Source organism: Manacus vitellinus, unplaced genomic scaffold (assembly GCF_001715985.3).
Source record: "Manacus vitellinus isolate BGI_N305 unplaced genomic scaffold, ASM171598v3 scaffold_4_pilon, whole genome shotgun sequence".
Lineage (NCBI taxonomy): Eukaryota > Metazoa > Chordata > Aves > Passeriformes > Pipridae > Manacus > Manacus vitellinus.
Window position 1 is genome coordinate 43898226 of NW_021940604.1, and position 21005 is coordinate 43919230.

The 21005-nt window shown below is 37.2% G+C and overlaps 1 protein-coding gene across 2 annotated transcripts in view; it reads left to right on the top strand.

Annotated features, from left to right (window-relative positions):
• BMP5 (bone morphogenetic protein 5) overlaps positions 1–17559 on the top strand; it is a 55734-nt gene extending 38175 nt beyond the window's left edge. For both annotated transcript variants that reach the window (XM_008921280.3, XM_018077816.1), the window contains 4 exons: positions 1501–1698; positions 9379–9455; positions 11291–11401; positions 15225–17559. In XM_008921280.3, coding sequence (XP_008919528.1) covers positions 1501–1698; positions 9379–9455; positions 11291–11401; positions 15225–15374 — 536 coding nt within the window. In that variant the 3' untranslated portion in view covers positions 15375–17559. The remainder of the gene's footprint in view (positions 1–1500; positions 1699–9378; positions 9456–11290; positions 11402–15224) is intronic.
• Positions 17560–21005: the final 3446 nt, after the last annotated feature.

Here is a 21005-nt window from a genome sequence, read left to right on the forward strand (position 1 = left end):
GTCAAAAAAGTAATTATCAAAATTGTTCAGAATATGTTGCCAATTACTCTGCTCCATAACTGCTAACTTTCTCAGTTCTTCTCTTGCCTTTGCTGGGCTCTCTGTCACTGGAAACATCTTAAACCAATTTAAAGTGCTACACCTGAATAAACATGTTGTAAAAGTGTTTATGTATTGAAGTGGGTCAGTTCAAGGTATGGTATTTGGCTGGAACTTCTAATTTCTCTTTTTACTGCAAAAGGGCTGCCAGAAGGAGGAAGTCTGAGCTGAATTAATACATTTGTTACAGTGGAAGTAGAATGGAAACTACTTTAACCACAAATCAAACTGCCTCTTTCATTTAAGCCAGTGATAGAGTTTTTTTAAGAAATATAGACTCTGGCGTGCGGCCACTGTAAGTTTGTGTTTGAAAAGGAAACCTATATGCTTATTTCTATAAGGTTTACTCCTATGCTAGTTTGCAAGTTCTTTTTCAGGATGATTGAGTTAACAGCATTATATGTTTGTCAGGCAGATGCTCCTCCGTCGCCCGCATAGCAAACTTTTCCAGTCGGTTTAGAGGACTCCTCAGGCGCCCTGATGCCGCACAGCGCACTTGGTGCCTGTGCCCACACCTCCCCATTTAAAGGACCTCTGTGTCCCCCACCCAGCACAGCTGCACAACTTCACATGACACTGTCTCATTTTCTGACGGTTGAAGGGCTCTGCATAATACACGTATGCACAAAAGTGTTTATGCTGCCAAAATAAATTCTGTTAAGAGCAAGGGTTTATTTGCTAAAATGTCACTGATGCAGTTTCATTGACTTGTTTTGCTTTCCTTTCTTTCGGTGAGGTTTAGACCACATAATATAGTGAGATTACCACACAGTCCTGACTGAACAAATATTTTAAAGAAATATGCAAATCCCCTGGGAACAGAACCAGAGTCAATAATGCACATATTTCAAACTCTCTTCTCTAGAAAGACTGAATGGCTTCCTACCTTTGCTGGTGAATGAACACCAGTTTTAGTAACACTGTACAATACTTATTTTTAAAGCAGAAGCATATTTATTATCTACACTTCTATTTGCTACTGATTTGCTTTGGGGATATAAGGTTCCACATGTCACACTGAAATGATGCAAAGATTAGAAGACCACATTACATTGTCCTTTCTGTAGCAAATAGACCTTAATGGGGCTCATTTATTTTTGAGTTCTATAGATCTGTGTATGAGATTGAATTAAAATATCTGTGTAATAAGATATATAGGATACAGAGACTGCAATTTTATGCAATAACAAACTGTCTGTAAAGCTCTTGAAACTTCTGCAAATGGTTGAATTTTTTTGTCTTTTAAGTTCTGTTCAACAAAATGCTGTTAGGATTCTTAATCACGTAATTCAGGATTATGGAGAATTCCTTGGTATGTTTCAGTCAGCAGTTTAACTCCCACTGTGGCTTCAGGTGGGGCAGAAGTTCACCTTTTAACTTGCAATTTCCATTACTTTATAGGTCGAAGTATCAATGTTAAATCTGCTGGCCTGATTGGAAGACATGGGCCTCAGTCAAAGCAACCATTCATGGTTGCATTCTTCAAGGCAAGTGAAGTGCTTTTCCGTTCTGTCCGAGCAGCCAACAATAAAAGGAAAAATCAGAACCGCAACAAATCCAGTAGTCAACAGGAGTCTTCTAGGATGCCAAGTGTTGGGGGTAAGATGAAGCTATGCTTTGCTAGTCTGTTTATAGGAGTTGTGGGCACTTGATCAAATGTAATGGAGTCACAGCAGCTCAACAAGATATTGCTCACTGGCTGAACTGCCAGAAACTGTGCTCCCAGTCCTCTGTTGTTATGTTGGCCCTGAGCATGATCTGCCTTCTGTAAGTCAGACCATGGGGTCCATGAGGGTTAAATGACCAAGTAGTTTAAGAAAGGCTCTATCTGAGCTTGAAACAAGTCCTACACATTTGGCAATTGGATGATTTCTTTGCTATTCATAACAAAAAATAGACAGTAAAGAGAAGGTTTGCACCCCAACTACTTGTCAAGGAAACCTAGCAAAGGGACAATGTTTAGACTTTTTGTTAAACTGTCTCTCAGCTGAAGACAAGAAGTAACACAAAAATCTGAATGCTGAAAATGAGGAAGCTTAACCAATCTGAGAAAATGTATACTGTTTATGATTTTAGACCAGCTGACATGTACTGATGCAAACACACAGTATATCCCTGAATGGAGTCAATTTGGTCCCTTACCTACCTGAGAGGTACTGACAATAATGCATATGAAAATGTCTTAGTCCCATTAGAGCCTGAAATAAGTTTTGCTCCAGTTCTTTCCCGAAATACTCCTTCCAGCTGGAGTCATAAAGCCGTGTTCTAAATATTCTCACTTTTGAACAAACATTTATACTTTTTGGAAACAGGGTGTGAAAATGTATCTTTCTAGAAGCATGGCAGATCTAGTAACAGCATATCAAAACCTCAATATAGATGCTATTCCTAAACCCCATAGATGTCTACATGTAAGCAAATCATTATTTAGTAGAAGGAATTTAGCCTGGGAGTGGAATTCACTTATTTGAGGAGAAGCGTTACGAGCAATATGCATTGCTTATATCCATCTCAGAACCTTGACAGAGGCAGGTTAGAGACCCCTCTAATGTAATACAAAAGCCTTTCCCCGATTTTTTGCAGAAGGATGAATTTTGCCACAACAACCACAAATTGCTATTGAGTTGCTAAAGAAGTCAAAGAAATTATTTAAATAATTTTTCATATTTCCTGGAAAATGTCTACTAATTTGGAGAATCACATTATTTTGGGTGATAGGTAAATCATCTAAGTACCTGGTACAGACATGATACCTAAATAAAAATATCACACTTTCAGATTGAATCCTATGTTTCTAGTGCATGAGGAAAAGAGAATTGAACAGATTTCTTAAACCTTCTTGATTATGGCAGGAAATCAGAACACAAGCTACTTGATGGTTTAACCTGGGAAAAACTCAACCTTAACACATGCTGGCAAGCTGCATTGACATGCAAATTACCTCAGGAAGAGCTGTCTGAAAGTCTCAAAATATGTCAGCCTTGTCCATGCATCCAGTCGTGCTCCAGAGCTGCTGTAAAACAAAAAAATCAACATCTTTAGGAAAATGTGCATAATGAAACAAATTTTCTCCTAACATCTTCAAGGTCTGCATAAGCGTAGAGGTACATCACTGTTTACGTTGATCCATGACAGACCTCTTTCAAAAGAGATTGCAGTTCAAGAATACCATACTGTTAAACCAAAATCAGGTTAAGAAGCAATTGCATATCAATTGTTATCAAAATCAGGGACATTAACCTCTGACTGTAGATGGAGGCAGCAAGATATGGACAGGCTGGAATAGATGGCAAAGCTGAAGGTAGGTAAGTCATTACAGTCTCAAATGGCAACATTCTCTGCAGCAAAACTTCTTGGAGGTGTAGGTCCTGCACCATGGCAAATCAGCTTCCATGCTCCTGCCTTGCAGTTTGCCTCAACAATCCCCATATCGCTAATCAACAAACTTCTTTTATTTGAGTACTGCTAATGATCATTGATGGGACTTTTCACACTACAAGTGATTCACAACACTTTTCCTTTTAACAGCTATTGCAACAGTACTCGTTAAATACTGTGGATAAGCCTGCTGAAGGCTACAAAGGCAATGTACAGATTCTATCCAGATGCTCCAGTGTGCAAAAAAGGCATAGAGAAGAGAACATGTTCTTATTACTCCAATCATTGAGTCTTTGCAGGCTCCATGTGGAGAGCCTGCTATCAGGGAAAAACTATGCCCTTTACCTCCCCTTCACAAGCCCCAGGAAGTGGGGGATACGCTGCATCCCTTCAGGTTTGTGCGAGAAGGTTAATTCTCCAAGTTCTCTACAGCTTCCAGTAATGAGCAGCACTTCAAAAGTATGTTTTCATCCCTTCATATTTCAATGCAAAAGTTTTTTGGGAAAAAGACCAAAGAATTCCGGCCATCATCTTTATGGGAGATTCAATAGACTACATTCAATTCTTATCCTCTCCCTGATGCAAGACACTTGACACAAAAGACACAATGATGGGCAAAGGTCACTGTGTGATGGAGGTAATTTTTTTCCAAGCTTGTTCCATAATCATGTACCTACAGCATGTAAGACAGATGTTGACAGTGAAAAATGCTCACTTATAAAGCCAGAGGTTATGTAGTCAGACCCAGATAGGTGTGTTATCATTTGTATGTCACAGGCTTTGGTTATGCCTCTCTCTATATATCAATCTCAACTTCACTATGAAGTCATGTCTTCATTTTCTTCTTGCTTTTTTTCTTCTTAATTTTCTGTTTCTTGAGGGTTTCCCCCTTTTTTCTCCTCTTTTTTTTTTCCTCTTTTGCCCTTGCCTTCTGTCATCTTCCTTTTGCCTCCTGCCTTTTGTATTTTACTTTTTTCTTTTTTAAGTTCTTGGACCTCAGCAATTAGCTTTACTGTATTCTGAGCACATCAAAAAAAAAAAGCTCCACTGGGCAACTCAGCTCTTCCCTTCCAATGGACAAGACAATTTTTGAATTATTCATGAAGATGCAGAGTCATAAAATCAGCATCCTTGTGTTGCTAAGAACTTCAAGAGAAGATGACCTCAATGCAGTATAAAGACAGACAGAATTAATCTTAGCATTCAGACTCCAACTGCCTGCTGTGCACAGAGGATTGAACTGATTATTATTTGCCCAGTTTTATTTTTGTCAAACTGTAGAAAAAAAAATTAATAAAAACCCAAACCAAAACTAGACAACTCATTCCCAAAGGACATGACATAGCTCTTCCTTAAAACCAAAGTTGGCTTAATTTTAATTTTTTTAACCTTTTGTAAAAAGAGTTACAGTGTAATTGGGCACTAGAGAATATCCAGATTTAAATACTGAATATTGACTTACATCAGGAAAATGCAAAACAAAGCTACATAATTTTTGTTCATAATGCAGTGAGATAAAACTAGAAAACAATATTTAAGTCTACGTTTCCTGTATTTTATTGATTTATGTCACACTAATTAATTAAAAATATAGTACTTTGGAATAATATATATAGGCATGTTTACATGCCTCTATTTTCCCTGCAAAAAAGTCCTCTTGAAACTTCTTATATATATATTTTCTTGCCCTCCTTCCACAGCTCTTCCTACTATGCAGGAGCTTGGATTCCAACTGCAGTCCCTGAATAGCTGAAGAACAATATTTTCTAGGTCCCAATAGCCTACAGTTCTGATTCTTCACAGAATAAGCATATGGGCCTTGAAGCTACAGTATGTGAAATTGAATCCTTGGCATCAGATCCTATTATAAATGTCACATTTGATACTTACATGAAATGTTACATTACACACAAAATTTGTCTTATATGAAAGATAGAATTCAAGGAAGCGTCACTTTCTTCATAGGTGACTTTGTTAGATGGCTTGCAGTCTGTATATGCAGACCATTTTATCAGGTGTTCTGGTGTGACTACTCATCCACTGCTAGTTAACCTATATTTAAATGATCCAGAGTATCAAGACAATGGTGACATCTGTGCAATGACTTACATATTTATTATTCAGACTTTCTCCTGTAAGTGTAGGGACTTATGCTACATCCTGGCACTAAAACATCTGTACATGTTCTCAAATAAAAAAATGTCGTAACAGAGAAAGCTGGCAAAAGCAAAATCTTCAGCTTTCATTTGTTTGCCTGCTTGGGTGCTATCTAAAACCAGATTATGAGTTTTCTGACTTTCTCACATGCATATCTTTTCCACATTTTTTAGTCACAGTTTTTTTTTGCAAAGTGACTTGTATTCTATATGTATGAATTTTAAATTCCCACTAATAATTGAGAGGGAAAAGCTCAATATTTACTTCCTATGAGCACTGATATGAGTTAAAATGAGTGTATAGATCCTTGTAAAGAATTATCAGTGAAACACAGTTCTGTTTTTCTAAAGCTAAAGTTCCTTTACTTTTGATTACCTTCACCTTACTTCTAGTGTGTTTTTCAGAACATATTGGATTATTACAGGCAACTCAGAACAAAGTATGATTTAGGGGGTTTTGTTATATTAAAGACATACAGATTTTTGAAAACTTGTGATTTCTTAGGGCATCCTGTGTTCCTTCTAATTGCTACTCCAGAAAGACACAGAACTCCCATGGCATGCGGGTGTATATTTTGACTCAGTACGACCTGGGACAACTGAGATTATCTGAGATGGCAGCTATCTGCAGAGATCCTTTAATGACTGTCATTGAAGGGCTAGGAAAATACCATAGGAAAGAATGAAGTGTTCATCTTTAAAAAAGGATGAGGCTTTGAGGTATTATAGATCAGAAAGCCTAACTTAATATCCCTGATGGTTATTTAGTACTACAAATGGACATACCTTGACTTGTGGACAGCTTTTGACTGTTTTGGGAGTCATATTGGGGCCTATGTGTATTCAACAGAAAGTAGGTACACAGACTGTTTAAAAAACAAAGAAAAAGCCTATTCAAAGAGCATGTTATCAATAAGAGAAAAATTTGTGTGGGTATTTTGAGTGACATCTTGTTGAATCTCTTATGAATCTTTTACCTTTTATTGGTAATTTGGATGATTCAGCACTCCTCCCAGATCGCGTATCTTCTGTTAACTTGCAGAGAACACACTCTATTCTATTGTCCAAATTACTAACAAAGACGTTAGTCAGTACTGGCATCAGTACTGACCCCTAGTAACCAGCTGCCAAGCAGACTTTGTACCACTGATACCAGCCCTTTGAGCCCAGCAGCCTAGACAAATTTCCATCCAGTATAGTCTTACCTATCCCAAGTTATTGATTGGATTGACCAATTTGACTCTAGGATATTGTGGGAGACCCATATCCAAAACCTTCCTAAAAACACGGGAAACAATACCCAGTGCTCTTCAAAAGCCCACAAAATTTGTCAGCCCATCACAGAAAACAGCGAGGTTGGTAAGGCAGAGTTTGAACTAGTAAATTCATGCTGACTGTTCCCAAACACCTTCTTGTTCTTCATGTACCTGGACACAGTTTCCACAAGAATTTTTTCCACAAACTTCCCAGAAACTGAGGTTAAGCTGATTGGCCTTCTTGAAGATGGGTGTGACATTTTCCATTTTGAATAATTGGAAAAATCCTCCAGTGTATGAACACTCAAAAATGGCAGGAAGTGACTTTGCAATGTGGTTGGTCAGTTCATTCCCCACCCTGAAATTCATCCTTTCTGTTTACACGGACTCATGTATCTTGATTGTTTAACTAATTCCTAACTCTATTTCTTTTACTATGGATAGAACTTCAGCCACTAGGGTCAGGGACTCAGAAGTCCTAAGGGCAAATTTTGCGAGTAAAAAACGAGACGAAGTCATTGAGTACCTTAACCTTTTTGAGTCCTTATCACTAGGTCCTTCACTCTACTGAACACAAATCTGTATTTTTCTTATGTTTTCTTTTTGCTATGAATGTGCCTATAGAGGTACTTCTTGATGACCTCACGAGTTTCAACTCCAGCTAAGCTTTAGCTTTCCTAATATCTGTCCCTCCATGCTCAGGCAATGTGTTTATATTTTTTCTGTGTAGTTCATCCCAATTTCACATTACTTTTGCTTCATTTGAATTTGAGTTCAGTCAAGAGTTTTCCAGTCAGCCACAGTGGTTTTGTGCCATACTTGCCTGACTTGCAATGAGTTGCAATGCTCTTGTTGATGTCATCCCTCAGAATCCTGACTGTACTGTACTATGTTTGCTGCAGCCCCATCACGCTGCTGGTGTCATCAACATCCTCACACCCAAAATCTGCTTTTTATTCATTGATTTGTACAACTACAACAGACTATTAAGGTGACTAGGCAGGAATATATAAAAAAAGATTCTGAAGCTCACCATTTGACAGTGTGGTTTTGCTGCAAAATTCCTATTCTGAGTTATACTACTAGAAAACAACCTGAAAATAATATGAAATAACTACTTCACTTAATTTGGCACTGTGTTCAGTTGTGGTCATCACATCTTCAGAAAGACATAGAGAAGCTGAAGAGAACCCAGAGAAGCAATGAAAGAAGAGATCAGGACAGCTGAGGAGAAGGAGTTGTAAAATTTGCAGAGAAGTTCCTTTAGGCTGTATATTTGGAAGAGTTTTCCATAAGGATAGTGAAGAACTACATAAGTTATCTCACAGTCTGTAGAACTCCCTTCCTTTCATTTTATGTGAGAAAAGGCCTCTATCTCTTAAATATCCTGAAATTTTTCAGGATAATTTCAGAGATGTTCCCATTCCAGCCTCAGGGCTTATAATGTTAAAAAAAATGTTCCTAAAGAAATGTCTTTTCCTGGAACTGAAGACTTTGTTTGTTTTTCCTTGTTTGTTTGGGTCTTATGGGATTTTGTTTGTTTGTTTTTTCTTGTTGTTGTGAATTTTTTTGGTGATTTTTTTTCCTTCCAGAATGGTTATTTTGGTCCAAAAAATTCACTTTAAGCATTCTTTAATTGGAAACGGAGAAGACAGCCTGTACTCCCTGCTCTATTGCATACCTCAGTTATGGCATCACTTGAATAGCTCTATAAACCAGCTCTGTGGTGATAATGTGATGAAGGCATGACCCTGTTCCCTTCCTTTCCTATTACTAAGGAGCAGTAAGGAACAAGTACTAGAATTTCTCCAGGATTACAATTGTCGTGGAGAAGCATGTAGGGAAGATGGTTCTCTGTGTCCTATCCTGACACATCTCTGACAGTGCAGAAACTTTCAGTCCTTTAAAAAGCACCTGTTAATCTACTTGTTTACATTAGTATTACCAACTAAAGATCATCAAGTAGCGAATATTTCCAGAAAATATGGTAAAAAATGAAGGCATATGAAATGTCCTATTATGTGTTTAAATTACAAACTTTGGGAAATTCTGTTGTTTCGGGACAATTTTTATCATTGTTAATTTATGTTTTGAATTGGACTACTTTCTTAACCTGGCAATTATAACTGTGCCAGCATACAGATGACTTCCCCATATCTTGGATCAGGCTCTTCCTTGTCCTCTTTGGTTACCTGTGTGCATATTATCAGAGGTCTTACCCAGCTAGCCAGCAAACAGACATCATGTAAACCTGTTTCCCCTAATGCTGTATGTCTTATTTTGCCTGTGTACACAAATTGTATCAATCTGTCTGTGTTCATTCTGCATGTCCAAGTAAACATCACCTTTACAACTAACCCTAGGAATATAAATGACAGTATGGTTTTTATTTCCTTTGTACAGTTTGGTCAGCATCTCAAAAATAGCTAAATCTTGTCAGTTCTAGCAATGCTTCTAGAAAATTCATTAATGTTATTTTCTTCCTGTAGATTATAACACGAGCGAGCAAAAGCAAGCATGTAAGAAACATGAACTTTATGTGAGCTTCCGAGACTTAGGATGGCAGGTATGACTATAAATGCTTTTTCCTATCAGTTCCAATTGGGACTATCTATTTTACAGTCCCCCATTATTTACACCCTGTTTTCTTTCTGGTAATTGGTATATCACGGATGAGAGACAAATTCTTTAAATGCATCTTGTAAAAAATCCCTATCAGTATTGCTATCACTCACTATCTCTTTACCTTTTTTAGCTGTTCTCTCAAAGATATTGCATACATTTGTGGCTTTATGATCTGGATTCATTCACATAAAGATAAATTTGAACTATTACTCAAGATATGAATGAATCTGCAGTAAATGAAACCAAAATACCCACACCAAGTAATGCAACTTTTTTAATTTATGCTTGAATTCAACCTGGTTTAGTGCTGTCTATTGCAGGTCAGAGAGATTTCACTGGGGTAGGATCCTTAGAGAAGTAAATCCTGGATCACTGCTCAGTGGTCTTCATAACACCATAGCTAATTTTATATAATTTCTGGGGAAAACTGGGGAATCCTGCCATACAGTAACAAAGAAAAATGTAGTAAAAGGTCATGAAGTCAGAGGAGGGGCATTACAAGAAAAGAAAATAGACATCGATCTAGGTTTTTTTTCCAGAAAGCAAGGAACTCTCTATAAAGAAAGAACAAGAAGGCCATCAGCAACCTATAACCTAGACATATTGCATATGTAGGCAAGAATTCAGAGATGGCTGTCTTTGCATTTCACATTTCTCTGAATTATTTTAAGACAACTCTCCAGGAGCAGAAGTCTATGAGAAGAAAAAGTATGCTATCTCTTTGGTGGCAGCTCATCCTTTATGTATCTAGCTCAGATTCTCGTATGGTCTTATTATCCTATCTGATATTTTGTAGTGTATTTATCCTCATAGCAGCCTGAAGAAGCAGGCAGAGGCTGTTTTCCCAAGTCTTCAAAGCATAATAACCCCATCCAGGGCCACAGAGCAGGCTTGTGGTATTGAACTCAGGCTACTGAACAAGGAAGACATTGTGTCTCTGTAGATCACAGATTTTTTTAAAGGTATCAACAGCTTTTTAATTTTTCTAAACAGTAAATTCTGATATGCTCCAAGATGTGCAAGGTTCTCAGATGAGTGGCCACAGTGGCCAAGGTGGCCATAGAGAAAAGAAAATATATTTTTATTCCAAAAAGTACCTTAAGAATTAAAAGTTTCAACTGGAAAGCCAAAGCTACACTGTACAGTATTTGATCAGCAAAACCCAGGGTGAAATGACATACAAAAAAAAAAAAAGATACAAACCCTAGGAAGTAGGTACCTGATCCTCTCTGTCCTTCCTGCAGCACTTCCATTACCTGGCAAAGGAGTAATTCAGCAAACTAAACACACAACTTTCATTAACATTTTAAAATATTTTCCCTCTTGTGGTCTTTTGCCCATACTGTGTTGCTAGAAACATTCAAAATGCATGGTTCATTGACATGCCAACACATAATTACTAGCAACCCTCAGTTTCATGCAATAATACAGTTAATGGTATTGAGTATGCTGAAGGAAGAGAATGCATTTTAATTACTTTTGTTGCACCAAGAAATGCTCAAGATTTTTGGTTTGGGAGAAAAAGTATTCTACAAATGTATTTTGATCTTTAATTCCCCTTATGGTCTCATTAACTGGTATTCAGTATGGATTTTTAAGTTTAATTTAATTTTCATCTCTGTTCTGCATGAACAAAGCAATTACTTTAAAAAAAAGTTGTTTCACATGCCACCTTCTGAAGTTCCTTTTGTCATTGAACAAGTCTTAGTTTGATATAGTTCCAAATTCTCAGTGAGAAAAAAAAATATTGACTGGATCTATTTGCTCTTGTTTTAGGATTGGATTATTGCACCAGAGGGCTACGCTGCATTCTACTGTGATGGAGAGTGTTCTTTCCCCCTCAATGCCCACATGAACGCAACAAACCACGCCATTGTTCAGACTCTGGTATGCCTCTGCCTATGTTGTAGTTGCTTATTATGCAGTTGTTAGTGTCTTTGCTCAGGGTCTGACTCTTTTGTTTACTACTATTGAATTTTGATTGTTTCTGGGTAAATGATAACCCATTTCGAAAACATGCATTGATGATTATGTTGGGGAGAGGATGAGCTGCTCAGAGTGGCCTGTGTGTAGGTTCCCCCTCCATTTTAAATGCGATTACACGTGAGAGTACTGTGTCATGTTACTGGAGAATTGTTAGGAACAAAGGGGGCCCCCTGGTCTGACTTCCAAGAGTTTTTCAGCTTATTGAACTCCACTGTTAACATCTACATGCTATACCTTCCAGAAATGATGACACTTGGCCACTCTGTGGACCTTTGTTGTCGACTGTTGGCAGAGATACTTACACTGTAATTTAATGTGAAGCTTTGCAAACAGATGCATTGGCATGTAAGAAATTGTGTTCAGTCATGCCTGGCTTATAAATGCAATTTAAAAATAAGTGTGTTCGGATCTCTTGCTCAACCTGGTACATGTAAAAGGGGATTCACAGCCAGCTTTCTGCCTCTGGTTTTTCTTATGTTTTCTCCTGTGCCTCAACAAAAGCAGCCAAAAAGATGATCTTAGTTGAGGCAGCTGGCTAGGCCTCCTCTACCCTGGCAGCATTCAGCTACAGAAATCATGACCTTTAGACTATGCCTAAATGTAATGCTGTGAGGCTGAAGTCTGGTTGGTTTGGTAAAAAATTGATTTTTCACCTATGTTGGCTGAAGAACTGGTATTAGCATTGATATTAGCAGAATGATTAAGAAGCAGAGGAATGAGGGATAATAAACAAGGAGGGAGCAGCAGTACAAAATCAGAACAGGAAAGGGTTGCCATCTCTAATTTGTTTCTGGAAAGGTCAAGATACTCAACTGCAATTATAGAAACATGGGTTTAAAGCTCCCTCTGATATAAACTGATAGCAAAGTATCCTGACCATCAGATTATGCTGACAGATCTGTCCATGGAAAATGATCTTTTTCTTTGATTTTCACATAAAAAATCTGGGCCTTAAAAACCTTTCCTCCTTCAGAAAGGAGTGCAGTTACTACCATCCCGGGACATCACCCCAAAACCCCCGTCAAATTTAATCCCCACACCAAAAAAACATCTCAAAAACAAAAAAGCAAATAAACAAAAATGAAGTTTGATATCTTTCTGATAGAAACCAAATTCTGTTTGTGAAAATCATCAAGTATTTCTAGAAGGTTGAATATTAGGAAGAAATTTTTTACAGAGAGAGTAATCAGACATTGGAATGTGGTGGATTCGCCGCTCCTGGAGGTCTTTAAGATGAGACTGGATGTGGCACTTAGTGCCATGGTCTAGTAACCACGACTGTGTTGGATCAAGAGTTGGACTTGATGATCTCAGAGATCGTATCCAACCTGGTTGATTCTATGACAGGGACATTTTTAAAAACTCATCATATGATGAGACCTTTTCCTTTCCATTCAGCTTTTGTTTACTCACCCTTTCAAGGCCAGCCACCAATGCAACATTATTCTTCTATACCAGAATTCAAGTCAGTAAGATTTATAAAAAGAAGGGAAAATGTCAGGCTGGAAATAAATAGAAGTGTGTTAAAGGGTTCAGGTGAAAGGAAACAGAAAATGCCAGTTGGCAAGGAATACAGCAATGTGTTTAGGAGACAATGAAGAACAGTTCAGAGATAAAAAGAAATAGATCAGTAAAGCAATAGTTTAGCATTATGTAAACATTGTCCAGAAAAGTTGCCAATATCAGTGAGATCCCCAGGTTAGAGTTCCTTCCTGCAATTATGGACTGTTAAATAAGAATTGGCCCAACGTTAGTTTCTATTATGTGTCTTTTGTGTCCAAAAATGATTAATTTCCAGTTGTTAAGAAATGTGTGTAGTTTGTCCTATTTTTTAAATTGGATAGTCAAATTTTTCCCATTATTATGGCCTTTTTGGAATTGTGTCTCCCTCTGCATGTACAGTACATGCATTCAGTTGTGCAGCCAAAAAATCATGAGGCTAATTAAATTTTAGCTGCACATAAATTAGATGAGATAACAGTAGTTGAATGCTTTCTGGTTTAAATTATACAAAATTCAGATTTACACAAGGTGTGCACATGGGGATGGTTTGGGAAACAATTATTCATACACCCCACCCTAATCTAAATGTATTCATCTCCCGGCCATACTGATTACACCATTCTGAAAAAGCCCATTTTTGGGGTTGGGAAATGATTGTTCCTTGGTACCCCTCCAAACTTTGCTGACTCTTTTTTTATTTTCTTTTGTAATAAGAATGGGAGAAATGCTAGGCCAGTACCTCTCTCTCTCCTTTTTTCTTAGCTGAACTTAGGCAAACAGATGATACAGATCCATATAAATACAAGATAGGCTGCATTTAATGTGTTCTATAAGCTTTCTTCATCACCCCCAGATCAGGCTCAGGAGACGCGCTGACTTCCTGGTCATGAGAGGCAGTGGATCAGCAGGTTGGCTCGTGCTGAATTTGTAGCTAACAAACACTTGAAAAGCCTGTGACCATCACTGCCATGGTTAGCGGGGCCACGGAGCTTCCAGCTGGGGTGGCAGAGGCTGGTGGAACCAGGATTTATGACAGGGCAAACATCTGCCTGGATGAGGCACAATCATTCTTTTCTCCAGTGCTTTGCTGCTCATTTGTTAAACCATTTTTAAGTGTGTGTCTAAACCTTTACTAAACTGCTACTTCAGGATTTATTATTGCTCATTTCAAAAGACCTTCTCATGGTAAAAGTTATGTAAAAATTGTTTCCTGATAGACTGTTCTCTGTTGTCTGGCAAAGGCTCTGAGCTTATATCACTGCAAGACAGATGGCTCTAACAGATTTACAAAGATTAACATACAAATGAAACCTATTACTGCTGAAGTCTTCATCCATGCCTTAATAATCTCTTGCCCTCTCTATTACAACTCCCTCTTCTCTGGCCTCCCCAGTTTCCAAGTCTTCAGCATGTGTAGAATATTACATTCAACCTTCTTTAAAGTACAAAGAACTTGTATTTCCCCCATTTTCAGATATTTCCACTAGATCTTGTTCATTCTGGGATGCTGTTCAAAACTCTTTTCCTTCTCTTTAACCTTTCATTGATATATTTCAGCCTAGAGAACACAAAGACTTTTCTTCCTCAGCCCTTTCCCCAGACATTTTGTCCAGCTGGCACCCACCTTATGAATCGATTTTTACTTCAGTGGAAGTAGAATTGGATCCACTGATATGTAGATAAGACCCTAAAATGCACTCATACTGTCTAAAAGCACATATCTTACCATTTCATAGGCTGAAAACAGTTCCAGAGCCTTTGCCTGCACAACCTTTGCTGTCTGTAACAGATTTTCCTCCATGCTGAGATTCCAACAGAGGAAAGCATTTTTTCACACATGCTTGGGTCCTGGTGGGACTCAGGGCTCGAGCCTTTGCTTCATGTTAAGCACTGTCCTCCCCAAAGATGGCACGCACAATATGTTTAAATGTTTTCCTGAGCAGCTGCCTAACTCCAACTCTTTTCTAAATTTCATCTGAAAACCAACTTTCTGTCTTGGCCACTTCTCCTCATTTATCTCTCCATCTGCTTTTATTGTATAACTCTGCCCGTGCAATTGAAATCAGAGCAATGCTCTGGAGGTAAGCTGTGCTTTAAAGTTACTAACCAGGGAAAATTTGTGACCACAGCCTTCTCTGAATTGCAAAGACATGTTTTCCACTGATGTTGTCCTTGTACCTCTCTGTTTGACATATGAGCTATGTATTTATCTATCTTTCAGGTTCACTTGATGTTCCCTGATCATGTACCGAAGCCATGCTGTGCACCAACAAAACTGAATGCAATCTCCGTGCTCTACTTTGATGACAGTTCCAATGTTATTTTAAAAAAATACAGGAATATGGTGGTGCGTTCATGTGGCTGCCACTAGAATAAAAAGATAATCTAAAGCAGAGGGGTTTATTCAAAATTGTAATAAAGTCAAGATATGAGCCTTGCTGATGAAAAGGCAGGCCTAAATTTATTCCATTTCATGTCATCTCTCATTTAATTGTACAGTATAATGTATATAGTAGCTTTTATTTATTTAAAAGTATATAGTTTCTTTTGTATGAGCAAAATTTCAGAACCGTTTATTTTATGGGTCGCCTCACCATGCAGTAGAAGTTCACAAACTAGTTTTTCAATGGACCATGCTGAAATCTGTTTCATTCTGTCTCAATATTTTAAGGTAAAACCTTTGTACAGAATTTTTTAAAACTAGAAACTCCAGAACTTCTGTAATGGCTTTGTATTGTTAAAGGAACTAAAATACATTTGATCATATTGTGCCAATGAAAACTGTGGCGAGGTATTTATTTAGAAAAAGACACAGGGAAAAAAACTAAACAAAACTGCTCGACTAAACATATTTTTTCTTTTAGAAGTTCTGCTCCATTAGAAAAAGTGAAATGTTGAACAGTGCTTAAGTAAATAAATAGTAGATAGAAAATAGAAGTGAAAAAATTGCACATAATTGTTATAACTATTTTCTTTAACAAAATGAGTGTAACTGGAGGAGTATGTTACTTTTTGGCTTGTGAGCTGCAGAGTTTGCAAAAGGCTCCAGGCTTCGGAAATTCTGTGTAGACAGACTCTTGCCTTTATCTAGGACTTTCCAAGTTAACACTAAAAATTGAACTACAACATTCTTACCTCTAATCATATGAGTCTCTTATCTACTACGCTGCTCTGGCAAGTATTTTTATAATAGCACCACAAGGTAAAATCAAACAAAAACCACACAATCCTTCCCATTATATACACAGTATATGCACTATATACACAAAATATACAGAAGATGCAGTATGGAAGGGCTTTGCTTTATTTAGCTCCTACTTCTGGATGTGTTTTGTGAGTGTGTGAGGGAAGGCATTGGGTATGCAATTGTCACTTCTTTAATCAAAAGTCATGTCCCTAGTGGTGGTTGTTTTCAGAAAAAGATGAAAAACACCTTTCATAACAAGGCATTGGGTAATTTGCAGCCTACTTTCAGTCTCATCTGCTTTTCTATCGGGTGGGAATTAGTTTAAATAATGAGACTCAATGTGGGATATTGTTCCTTTTATTTTGCATTAACTATTGTAACTTTGTTATAATTCTTAAATCCATATAATAACTTTTTAATCTCCCTAAATTTTTGGCCTCAAATCAAATCCTGTGGTTGTGAACTGCATAACCAATTACAGATTACATTTCCACCACCACTACATATATGCTTATTTTGAATTAAGAACAGTTAATGTCTTTGGACACTCCTTTGTTTTAGTGTTATGAAAATGGGAAAACAGAAACTCAGTTTTCTCTCTATTACATGACTAATTATAATATATGCTTTTATCAGGAATTGACTTCACTAAAAATGCTTCATTTAAACCATTCTCAGAGAGTTGCTAAAAAATGCATAGGACGTATCAGTTTCTCCTTAGACAGTCTATTCATGTAACTCTGACTTCTCCGGTTATTTAAAATATATTTCAGAAAACTCAGATTATTACAGACTGATAAAATCGGTGTGTGCGTGTGACTGTGTGTATGCATGTGAATGTGCAGCTGCCGTTTTTGCAGAAACTAATTTATTTTATCTTGCTTTTGGAGTAATACATAAATCCTTTTTATGCATACACTCAGTTAAAAAAAGAAAATAAATTAGCAGTCCTGATTTCAGTCTTGGGAACTCTTTCCTCTTAATAGAACAGTTCCATTTTACACTTCCATCTCTGTTTTATACTGGCATTACCTACATATCTACATTTAGTTGCAGATTATGCACAAGGGTGTACGGCAAAATATGTCTCCATCTGAATTACCATTTTGGAATGGTTAGATTTCTGGGTTGTCTTCAAAAATTTACTGGTTTCTTTATAAATTGGGTAGGCGGATATGCTTTTTTTGAACTCAATTTATTCTGAATGGAATTTGATGGATATTAAATTTTGGGTACATTAAGTAATATATTTTTAAATAATGGTGTACCATTTTGAGACTAAGAAGCTGAAGATTATTGTTATATTATTCTTTAAAATATGCTGTTGGAATATATTTCTATATTTTGAGACATAATAAACCTGTAATAACATTTTCCTCTGCTGTGATTTTACTTCTAAGATGCATGACAAAATGGCAGTGATTTGATGTATTCTTTTAAAGTGAAAAGCAAGAGATCACCAATTTTGTTACAGTTCATTTTTAGTACAGACATTTTGCAAAATTGCTTTTATATTGTTACTTCTTAAACTGCAGATAGTGAAACATCTACACTAGTGGTAAAAATCATGCCTTCAAATGATACCTCCAAGTGCTAATACTCTACTCAAAATAGAAAGGAGAAATGGTTTTTAAAATTCTCACTAAATACATAACTGGTCACTCCTTTGTTTGAAATGAAGGACAGTGGCACCACACCTTCTACATGCTCTGGATAAGTGAATATATGCATGTTTTCATGCAAATTTGTTCGGGTAAGCTCTTCTTCAGTAGTAACTAATACAGGGCTTTTTGTTCTTTTACTTGAATCTATCAAATGCCTGTTATTTTATAGATATTTATGCATAATATATACACACATATTTAATGCAATGTGTACATCATTATATCAAATACATACCCATATCTGTAGTTATGAAGCTATTCTCTAGTTACGAAGACCATTCATTGTCATTCAGGACACAAGATATTTGTTCTTTTTAAAGTTGTTTAGGCTTTCTGCATCTTTAACAACTGGGAAACCAGAGAAAAAGAATAAGCCCTGTACAGAATTAATGTTACATTATTTATACAAAGCTTTCTGGTAGCTGACAACATAGCAGTACATCTGATCAGTACAAGACTCAGCTAAAGATATCTTGGAGAGACATTGGCATCGACCTCTTCAAACGAAACCATGATCATTGTTTGTTCTGTTTTGCATCTGTCTGAGGGACTGTCCTGACTGACACGTCCTTAGCAACACCATGACTCTTCCTTCTTCGATGGTCTGTGTAAGTAAATATGCATTTGTGTGAGTGATTAGGCATGTAGTAGAAACGGAGACATACAAGGAGCTCAGGTAACTTTAGGAATAAGAAACCAGTCCTTTCTAGCTCTTTATTTTGCATACTGGCACATAAAAAACTATAGAACTGTAGTTAGTCTTTATATTATTATAGGAGTCAATTGTCACACCATTTGGGGCTTCATTTTGGTAAATGGTGTATGCATGAGCAATGTGAGTTACACCTATGCTGCAAACATTCTAACTGAATCTCTCTTTAGGGGCAACGTAGAGACATTGCTCTTTTAAATGCAATTCATCTATTTCTCTCCAAAAACTACAGTGTGGGTTTAGAACAGTCACACTGCTTTAGACCTTTTCTGTGCAACTATAATCAATGACAATTCCTGACACCTTAAAAAAAAAAATTACATTGTCAAAAAAGTTTTACTGAAGTGTTTATTTGGGATGTGAAGCTTTGAGAAATCTTCTGTTATCATGATGAGATGTCAGGCACTACTGTTTTGGAATATAATTATCCCTACCTTTTACTTGGAAAAGGTTGGGTTGCTGACTGTGTTTCTCCTGTTTCTTTTTGGTTGGTTGTTCGGGTTTTTTTGTCAATTCCTGTTTCAAAAAATTTAAAAAATGGTTTAGGCTTGTACTCATAAGATTTTAAATTGTTTCAGCAATAACTAAAGGATTCAAATTATCAGGACTTTAAAATGATGTTATTTGCAATCTCTACCAGCTTTTCTGCTCACACATTCAGCTGTGTATAGGGAGAATCTGACATGTGGTGCCTGAATGACAAACCAGACATATGTGAAGTACAGAGCATTATCTTTTACTATCTCGTCTGCAGTCACAGAACTTGCAGAATATGATTTACAATGTGTTGCTGAATTCTTACTCACAGGGCTTGAGCAAGAACTTGATTAAAAACAAAAGAAAACTAAACTAAAAATTCAACGAAAAACCGCGAGAGGAGGTTTACTTGCCATCTTAATTCAAATAAATCAGCACCAAACGTGGTACATGAGGAGTTAGGAATCTCATGCGAATTAAATGGGCCTTTTGTATTCTGTTTTCCATATTTGCAACACATGACACAGACACTTCTCCTAACTGCTATATTTCCAGCTAAATACTTTCTGTTCTCTTCCTGTACATTTTTGCTTTCAGATAGGCACCATCAATTATTATTATTAATATGAATGAAGATATTTTCATTGCTTTAGCAGATGTTAATGCTTTACAAAAGAAGTATGTGTTATTAGTATTTCTACTTTACAGGTACAGAAAAGTGGAGAGGCAAGGCAAAGAGAAAAGCAGATGAGAGGCAGTATAAGGAAGACAACCAGATCTCCAGTGTCCCAGTGCCCTAAACCCCGTTCTATGCTCTTGGCTGGTGATACATACACTTGGCACTCAGGTCCCTGCAGCTCATAACTTTAAGGGAAGATAGGCAGTCCTAGGGGTTACCTGGACCTATATTTTGCATTTACCAAGTATTTTTCTATTTTCATGGTTATTTGTGTGCAGGATACAGACCACACTTTTCCTATGTGGGGGTGGTTATATTTTAAAGTTACTTCTAGGGAACCAACCAGGATTATCTTGCAGTAGATTTTGGAGCACCTTTTCAACAGGGTCATAAATCTACACCAGTAGAATTGAAGGCAGTGTTACATCCCTCCCTTTTCTTACATTTTACTCCTGCTCAGTGGGAAGTTCAGCAATGTGTTAAGACTGAGACTGTGTTCATATCTGTGTAGCAGGGGTTCTCAGGCCAGATGTTGGCTGGAGATATGAGAGCAACATATATTGTAGGGAACAGCTCTCAGAGAATAATATTGAAGCAGAGATATGGGAGCAGGACCTTCTCTGTAAAACTTGTCTTGGTCTCTTCTGGGTCTCCAACTGACTTGTGAGCAGAAACATTTGTGAAAATGAGAAAACTTTTTGACTAAATTGTAAGGAGAAAACTTGCTGGGGGCTCTTTCTGGCATCTCTGCCTCTGTAAATTCTTTGACAAAGGAGAAAGCCAGGCTTGAACCTGGAGCTACTCAACTGCACAGAGACCAAAAGTTGAACGAGACATGGTGGAGAAACATGCTACATATATCAAACTCCCTAAACTGATCTAATTGGAAAACAAAAAGTTTTTCACGCCTGATAATTTTCTTGGTTGCTGAGCTGTCTTGCCACAAGAACGTGTGTTCCCTTTTATTTGAGCGAATTTTACATCCACCACTGGAATTCCTTACCAAAATTAGTGTTTCTCCCTTAACCTCTGCAATGGCTCTTTTCAGCCTTCTCTGCATGTTATCTGTTTTATTATTCAAGGCTAACAGCTCCCACAGGGAATGCTCTTTCATAGACTATGCTGCAGAGATAGAACAAAGACAAGACCTGTCAAGTCAGTTACTTGTTTAATTGGGATGTGAATCTTTGAGAAATCTTTTTGCTTACTCTTTCTTTTTTGCATGCATTTGGATTTTTCTTGGTTTGCTGCCTTGGTATGAATTCTTGTGGATAAAACCACGT